Source organism: Palaemon carinicauda, chromosome 29 (assembly GCF_036898095.1).
Source record: "Palaemon carinicauda isolate YSFRI2023 chromosome 29, ASM3689809v2, whole genome shotgun sequence".
NCBI classification, from domain to species: Eukaryota; Metazoa; Arthropoda; class Malacostraca; order Decapoda; family Palaemonidae; genus Palaemon; species Palaemon carinicauda.
The window spans coordinates 87,916,105-87,925,420 of record NC_090753.1 but is presented as its reverse complement, the minus strand read 5'-3'; the positions used below and the strand labels follow the sequence as shown (position 1 = coordinate 87,925,420).

The window sequence follows — 9,316 nt, the reverse complement described above, 5'->3', positions numbered from 1 at the left end:
GAGAGAAACCAATGAACTCCATGATTATTGCTTTATAATTATGTTCTGGTGGTCCTAATAACCCTAATAACAGAAATATCATATGAAGAAAGTGAAATATTCTTTACCTAATGCCAACCATAAATTCTTTTTGCATTTCAGATCAAACAGTGTGGACGACTTAACCCAACTTCCCCCTGACCCTAACCAAGTGCTGACCCCTCCCAGAGCCATGTCAATGCAGCGACCTCCAATGAATTCATCACCCAGCAGCCCTTATGGGTACTGCCCAGGTGGAGGAAAGGTCACTGCCGCTGGTGGCACTGTGTCACCAGTGCCAGGGTCTCTGCTGTATCCAGCGACAGAATCGACGGTGGTCATTCGTCGACAGAGAAGCTTGGCTCAAGAAATCAAGCCTCCAGTTGACCCAATCTATGGAACGAGGGCTCTGACTTCCTTCACAGACCAACCAGACGCCAAGAAGAAGGCCTTCAACGAAGATCTGATGGCCATGGCACAAAACACGTTCAACAGTTCGCAGTCCGCCAGCTCTAGTGGTTATCACAGTGCCAATACTAGCAGCGCAAGCAACAGTTCGAGTAACTCCCCTATTCCAATGAATCCTGCAACAGCCCTGAATCCAGGTCAGATGGTCAGTAACCCCAAATCTTACAATGGCTCCCAGAGTATATACGGCCAGATGAACAGACCAGGAACGAGACTTAATGGCCAGATGCCGCAGAGTATATATGGCCGTACAACCTCTGGCTCTTGCAGTCCTCACAAGTTCCCACAAGCACCGCAGATTCCCCTTCCCCCAATCCCACAAAGCGACCAAGCGATGCCAAGCCACCAAGGGCTACTGCAGGACATATATGGCCGCACGACTGGCCCCAAAGCTTGCCATCTAGCTGAGAGACCGAACGTGTACGGCACGAGCCCCGCAAGACATCCCGTCGGGAGATCGATCAGCCTGCGATCAGCTACAGGCGCAGTGCCGAAATATCACGCCGGAACTTTCCCGCACTTGCCGCGCGATTCGCAGTACAACACCAGCGTCTGAAGCGCCCGCTAGAAACTGGACCCGCGAGATCAGCTCGTCACGTTATTATCCGCAACGTGTTTTTCAAGTTTCCTAAGTGGCAAAGCCTATGGATGATTTCCAAAGAGCTGCAATAGGTTATAGGTTGACTCCTGGATGCTCACATTATTAAATTGCCCGTCCACTGCCCTGGTGACTTGCTCCTGAAGGAGGGGAAAGACCAGTTCAATTGGATTCTGTCGTGACGTTTATGGCAATGAGATCTGTCTGTATTAGTGACAAGCATGACGTGTTACGTTGCCTTAATCCCTTGATTGCATATCATGAACTTGCATTTATTAGGTGCATTTAAAAACCACAAGCTTCCTTGCATATGCTTCGTAACGATTGCAAGTTTCATAGGTTCTTGTTAAGGAGCTGCCAGATATGCAGGAATTAGCATGAGTATAATACCTGTAATGGATGGCATGGCTCGCTGAATCCTGGCTGCTATTGTGTGTGCTGAAAAATTGGCCTTTTTTTCTATTGTGCATCTCACCCCAAAAATTTGTCCAAATGTGTGGTGGGGAGTGAATGACATAATCATAATCCCAAGGTTGAAACTGTACTACTTATCAAAGAATATATGTTCACCATTCTGTATAGATAATACTTATTTGCAACACATTTCATAAACATTTGATTTCTGTTAAAGACTTGCTGTCTGACAGTAGGTTTTCCCACATTACTGTTTATATATCAAACTCCTGTACATATATATATAGATTTAACTACTGTATGTTGATCAGTCATGAAAAACGTAAACCCTTTATGGGTGTAACAGAGATACGTATAATGAAAATTATTCACCAAAGATCTTCAGTCATAGCTTGGTGATTTTCACCATTCAAAATGGACGCAGCGGTGAAAGACAGAAAACAGTACAAGATTCACCAAACAGCATCGATCACGAGGTGTTCGAGGCTAAAGAAACACAGGATCGAAGAACCTTATCAGTTACTGTATCATACATCGGTGTATATCCTGTAGTCTAATGCGAATTTCTAACTTTCCCTCAAACGTGCTTTTGTCCCGTTTTGTCTATGCCTTTTTTTTTCTTAGACGAAATATTGATTTTAATATATTTATATTCAACTTGTATATCTAGGCCTTTTATAAACAAAGTAAAAGGTGTCCACTTACTAACTGCATGATTAAATGCATTTAGGGAATGCCTCTGTTGAAATTTACGAAATGAAAATGCCGTTGTATTCATATCTTTATAAATCTAGGTGAAACCTTTTTTATTGTTATTCGAAAACGTTTATAAAAAAAAACATTTTTAACGACCAAAGAAACATTAGTGTCCTTCGAAACGTTTTGCATGCGATTGCATTAGCGTAACGTTCTGCATGTGAGTGCATTTGCGTCCTTCGAAACGTTTTGCAGTCGAATGCATTAGCATCCTTCAAAATGTTTTGCATGCGATTGAATTTGCGTAACGTTCTGCATATGAGTGCATTGTCGTCCTTCGAAACGTTTTGCATTCGAGTGCATTAGCGTCCTTCGAAACGTTTTGCATTCGAGTGCATTAGTGTCCTTCGAAACGTTTTGCATTCGAGTTCATTAGCGTCTTTCGAAACGTTTTGCATTCGAGTGCATTAGCATCCTTCGAAACGTTTTGCATTCGAGTGCATTTATGTCCTTCGAAACGTTTTGCATTCGAGTGCATTAGCGTCCTTCGAAACGTTTTGCATTCGAGTGCATTAGCATCCTTCGAAACGTTTTGCATTCGAGTGTTAGCATCCTTCGAAACGTTTTGCATTCGAGTGCATCAGCGTCTTTCGAAATGTTTTGCATTCGAGTGCATTTACGTCCTTCGAAACGTTTTGCATGAGACTGCATTAGCCACTGAGTACATGCTGTAAATGTAAATACATTATTTAGTAATTGTACCTTTTGTACGTGGCCGCGAATGCATTTCAAACCACTTAATACGTAAGAAATATTTACAACCGATCGCTTTGAAATATTTGCTCTTACAAACGATGAACAGTACAATTGAGAAATAGTTTAGCCAATCACAGTACACTGTCTAAAGTTTCTCTCGTTTTGCCATTTTTTTTCTTTTTAATGGAATGTTTAATCTAAAGGTGCGCATGTGCCAAATTATTTTGATCTTCAATTTGATCTCAATTTTAGCAGATAAATTCTTCTGTGCCAAATGTTTACTGACATTATTGTTAATAAGCCCACTTTTCATATATACTAAAAGTCAAAGTGGCTCTGTAAGTGACAAGAATCACTGAAAACTTTAGTTGCTCTAAAATTGACAAGAATCACCAAAAGCCAAAGTTGCTCTGCAATTGAGAAGAATCACTAAAAGCCAAAGTTGCTCTGTAATTGACTAGAATCACTAAAAGCCAAAGTTTCTCTGTAATTGAGAAGAATCACTAAAAACCAAAGTTGCTCTGTAATTGACAAGAATCACTAAGAGCTAAAGTTGCTCTGTAATTGACAAGAATCACTAAAAGCCAAGTTGCTCTGTAATTGACAAGAATCACTAAAAGCCAAGTTGCTCTGTAATTGCCCAGAACCACAAAAGGCCAAAGTTGCTCTGTAATTGACAAGAATCACTAAAAACCAAAGTTGCGCTGACAAGAACTTCAGAGACCACTGTAGAATGTCACCTGAACTTCAAAAATATTAAATATAAAGTTCTGCTTGAAATGAAATATTAGATAAATTATCAAAGAATAAATTAAATCATGTTGATTTATTTCGTCGACAAAACAGGTTTCAAAATCCTGAGTTGAGTGGCCTTGCAACAGGCTTAAATAAATGTTACTCTGGTGACTTACTACTGAAACTGATGGGTTGCCACTTTGCATTTATTACGAGTTAGAAAATCCCGTTAAAAACCGTTCAGTAAATAAAATTGGGTTATATCCAATAAGTACATTTTGCCAAAATATATTATTGTTTCAAAACATTAATTTAAAGTACACCAATGCCCTCCCCCAAAAAAAATTTAGTTTTCGAAAACTTGCCCTTTTATACAAAATGAGCCGTTCCCTCCCAGATTTTTATAGGACTTTACTAAGAAATAAACACCATGTCCACAGCACAATGAATTTATATATTAACAGTGAAATTTGTATTATTATTATTATTATTATTATTATTATTATTATTATTATTATTATTACTAGCCAAGCTACAACTCTAGTTTGAAAAGCAGGATGCTGTAAGCTCAAGGGCTCCAACATGGAAAATAGCCCAGTGAGAAAAGGAAATAAGGAAACATATAGAATAGTTTGCCCTCAAGCAAGAGAACCCTAACCTTAAACAGTGCAACAAACGTGTTCAAAGTGATTGTAGATTTAACCTATCGTTGAATAAGTTTATAGCAACAATTAACTGAAAGATATTTTCCGTTAACGCTTTTACAAACCAATTATTTACAACAATGGATAAAGAGTTTTTTTTTTCCCCTTGATGTTTTTCCAACAAGCCTTTTGCAATCTCTTGTGACCCCCTATATATTCTGGAACTTGGAAACACTTATGAAAGATCAACAAATTGTCTAGTCTGTTTGTAAAGTCAAGAATGCTCCTATATATTTACTCCCTTCCCTGTTTGTAAATAAAGAGAGGAAATCCAGTATGAATTCTCACCGAAGTTGACTTACAAAACCGTAGGCCCATGATTTTAATTTCTCCGTTTCTAGTCAGTTTTCTAGATCTGAAATATTATTAAATGAGAAATTAATTTGGTTGATATTAAAATGATTAGGAGGTTTAATTACTGCTTCATTTATTATTTTACTAGCTAAGCTACAACCCTTGCTTGAAAAGCAGTAGGCCTATGCCAATGGCTCCAATAGGGAAAAATAGCCCAGAAAGGAAATGAAACAAACTATATGTATGAAAAGTAATGAATAATGAATTTAAAAACATCTTAAGATTTCTAACAATTTTTATATAGATTTCATGTATAAACCAAGAAAAGAGACTTATATCAGCCTATTTAACATAAATAAACCTTGGTGTAAAAAAGGGTGTTAAAAATGGGCCTACGTATTCTCACGCAGATTTTAAAAATAAGTTATAATCTTTTATATATCAATTATTGCATGGCTGCTTCGTGTTGTATTTCTTAAACTTTAGTACATGATTGGGAAAAATTATTTTTATAATTATGTGAAAATATGAAATTTCAAAAAAAAAAGAAAAAAAATTTACATGTGCCTGCTTACCGTGGTGGACTGCAGGAAACAGTCTCTACTGTGTATGTTATGATTTTCCATTGATTTATAGAAATGAATATTGTCTATATGTAAGTTGTTTAATTAGTATTATGGATATTGTACTTGTAGGAGTAAATAGGAAAAAATAAAGATCCTTTGCTCTTCATTTCAACCCTATGAGATCGAGCAGTTAGGAAAAAATAAAGATCCTTTGCTCTTCATTTCAACCCTCTGAGATCGAGCAGTTAGGAAAAAATAAAGATCCTTTGCTCTTCATTTCAACCCTCTGAGATCGAGCAGTTAGGAAAAAATAAAGATCCTTTGCTCTTCATTTCAACCCTCTGAGATCGAGCAGTTAGGAAAAAATAAAGATCCTTTGCTCTTCATTTCAACCCTGTGAGATCGAGCAGTTAGGAAAAAATAAAGATCCTTTGCTCTTCATTCCAACCCTCTGAGATCGAGCAGTATTGGTTTACTGGGACTAAAGCGATTTAGTCAAGGCTGAGAGAGTAAGGTTTAAATATCTGGCCAAGACTGTACTACTCAAGGCCACCTATACTAGGTTGATTAGCTGTGAGCAATAAGATCAAGGTCTCCCACCATCACCGATTTGTATTCTGCTCTAGCCAGCGTGGTGGTGAAAACTGACCAAACCCCAAACATGTCTGAGGACTGTGTCCTGCATTGGACTAGAAAAGGCTGCATTTGTCAAAGGGAACTTGCCTTGAAGGGTAAAAATATAAAGGGTATTTCATATATACCCCGCCATAATCTTAAACATGATATATATATATATATATATATTATATATATATATATATATATATATATATTATATATGTATGTATATATATGTATGTATATATATATATATATATATGTGTGTGTGTGTGTGTGTGTGTATATGTATGTATATGTGTGTGTGTGTGTGTGTTGCGGTAACTCTCTTCAAATTACGTGCACACAATGGGCAGTTATAAGATTTCATAAAAACGGACAAAATAGGCCTGTGTAGAAATTACCTTGGAAAACAGGAAAAAAATATCTACGGAATATTAAGCATAAGGTGGAGAAAGTATTGAATACTGTAAACTAAAATTACTAGTGGCCATGTAGCCTTTTCTGAGCCAAATACAAGGGTTAACTAAAAACTGATTCTGATATCTTTAAAAAAAAAAATACAAGATACTCCTGGTTCAAAAATTAAAATTACGAACAAATGAGCAAAATAAAAGATATAGAAATTATAAAATATGTAAATATTGTTACCTGAAATGCTCAGTAACTACGTCAGTTGAGAATATTGCCAGCATTTCAAATATCGAACGTAACGTTCGCCAAATCGAAGGCAAATAACGCAATCAATATGACCCCACTGCAGGTATGCCCGTTTCCGTTAAAGGATCGTTATTTGGGACTCGTGGAAAGAATTAGACGCTAAAGTTAACTAAAATGGAGAGAGAGAGAGAGAGAGAGAGAGAGAGAGAGAGAGAGAGAGACTACGATGCACAGATAAGATTTTGTATCTCACTCGGCCAATGGAAGAAAAAGCTGACATTTGTAATGTTCACGAGGAATGAAATTATTAAGATTTTGATTTATATCAAAAGTTGATAAGATGGTTTCTTAGTCCACTGCAGGACAAAGGCCCCAGCCATGTCTCAAGTCATGCCTGTGGTTCGGTCATTTTCATCAAAACGCTGGCCACTGTGGATTGGTAATGGTGAGGGGACTTCAGTCTGGTCGCTCACAGGCTACAGCAAACCAACCTAGTATGGGTGGCCCTAACTGGTAGGCTACAGCTTCGCTGATCATTGGGATACAAAAACTCTTTCACGGCGTTAATTAAGGTATCCTCACCCAGAAAGGGACACGCACACACTCATATATATATATATATATATATATATATATATATATATATATATATATATACTCATTCGAGGAATTATTGACGCTAGACAAGTAGATGAAGCAGAAAATATGGTCGCATTATAATCGATTATATTTCGACCTAAAGCCATGTAGCCTACATATAAAAGAATGCATTAACTAAATGATACAGTAGTGACAGCTACAATAAAACAACAACAAGAACAATTGTGATAATAACAATAGCATGAGTGGCAGGCCAGTTAGGAGGATATAACTGAAGAAGAAAATGGGGTATAATCGATCGCTTTGGGGAGGAAACCAAACCAGACGGAAAAGATCGGGGTCGCCAACCGCCATGGCAGACACACAACGAAACGTAGAAATATAGAATTGATTTAGATATTGGACGCGTTAGATGACCGCCAAGGAGAGCCACGGGTTGCTGGCATGTGGGCTACTAGCGGGACATTGGTTATACCACCGCGAACCTGATAGGTTGAAACTAGGCCTACCTCTGCGATATTCAAGGCCATTATTATTTACAATGAAGAAAAGAAAGTATAGATAATGGACAATAACTTCTTTCAATTTCACACAATTTAATCTGCTGGATCTTGGTTGACCTAAGCAGCGAATAGTGTACTTGGTTGACAGTTAACTAAAGTTGGTTGCAGCCTTGGTAAGGTGGATAGGCGGTGTATAGCTATTGGCTGATTACCTCACCCCAGTCTAAGATTATTTAGTAAGAACCAAAAGGTTAATATCTGTAGCCATTTCTTGTAAAGAGAACACACACACACACACACACACACACACACACACACACACACACACACACACACACACACATATATATATATATATATATATATATATATATATATATATATATATATATATATATATATATATATATATATATATATATATATTCATGTGTGTAGAGATATATGCATTAACCACACAGCTTGTACTAAAACATTTCCCACGAATATTGATAATAATTTAAATGTTCTTCTGTAAAAAGTTGAAAGATTACGTCACCTTAAGCAGTAAATAGGTTTACCGAGCTACAGTACTACGATTAAACTTTCAATCTCAGTAGCACACACACAGAGATAGCCCAAGGGCATCATATATATATTTCCCTTCAATTTTTAATATGCTAGAACCTTCAGCATACGTAATTTACGTAAATGCTGTAGGCCTATAAAATGATTGGAATACTAAATTAGGAAAAGAAGATTACCACGGACATTCTTCTTTTATTATGATTAGAAGAATGTATTGAAGGCCATCTCTCATTTTGTTTTCAACTCAAGCATGTCTTCTACACTTTAACATTTCCACCCTTTGCATAAAAATTAGCTTTCTTGTGACGCCAAGGGGCAGCTCCTTATCAGCTGTTCATTCGATAGAACTAAATGATATTCGTAAGGGGTTCAGAGAGAGAAAATTCCTTTCTTTTAAACATACAATAAATTCTTGATAAGGTAACTAGCTTCGTATAGTTAACGTTTTATTTATTTATTTCTTTTTTTTCCATGAATGCTCCTTGAAAAGATTCTTTGGACATCGAGTCGACGAGCCGCAAGAAAATGTAAGCATTCACCATTTTTTTGCAAATTATTAAACATACAGTTGTTTAGTTAACAAATTTACGTTATTATTATCTAAAAATTAGATAAATACGATAATATAGGCCCAATAAATATTTTAATATGGTATTCGTTTAATAAATTAGTGATTCATACGGTAATACTTAAAGTGAACGCACCTTTTCCACCTCACAAGGTCATAGATGGCGCTGGTGTAAAGATTTATAGAAGGAAAACAAAAATGGCGACACTGAGTTCGCTACAAGATAGGCTGCAGGGGTTAGGAACTAGATTGCAGGCAGAGAATGAGTCTAAGTCGAGAGAAAGGATGAATACGAACTTAAGTTTAGATTTCTCGAGGGAAAGAGCCGGCTCGGAGAGGAGACCTAAACCACGTAAGTAAAAAATGACCAGCGAAGGACAGATAGCCTGGTTACGACGTTTCCTTTCCAAAACATTATTTCTGTGATTTATATTTCCTATGGTTTTACCTGGTCGATATGACCTCGCCCCATCTCGTGTGACTATTCCTGATGGCCCGTTAGGTCTAAAGTGGTGTTAATAAAATGATTAGGGGAAAATATAGGCTTATTA

General features: G+C 37.1%; 2 protein-coding genes across 2 annotated transcripts in view; both read left to right on the top strand.

The window, feature by feature from the left end:
* LOC137622328 (uncharacterized) overlaps nucleotides 1-5,404 on the top strand; it is a 14,026-nt gene extending 8,622 nt beyond the window's left edge. The window contains exon 10 of the mRNA XM_068352908.1: nucleotides 142-5,404. Within this exon, the coding sequence (XP_068209009.1) occupies nucleotides 142-1,042 (901 nt within the window). The 3' untranslated portion in view covers nucleotides 1,043-5,404. The remainder of the gene's footprint in view (nucleotides 1-141) is intronic.
* A 3,538-nt stretch (nucleotides 5,405-8,942) lies between these two features.
* Nucleotides 8,943-9,316, top strand: part of LOC137622327 (dual specificity mitogen-activated protein kinase kinase hemipterous-like) — a 57,820-nt gene continuing 57,446 nt past the window's right edge. The window contains 1 exon segment of the mRNA XM_068352907.1: nucleotides 8,943-9,117. Within this exon segment, the coding sequence (XP_068209008.1) occupies nucleotides 8,964-9,117 (154 nt within the window). The 5' untranslated portion in view covers nucleotides 8,943-8,963.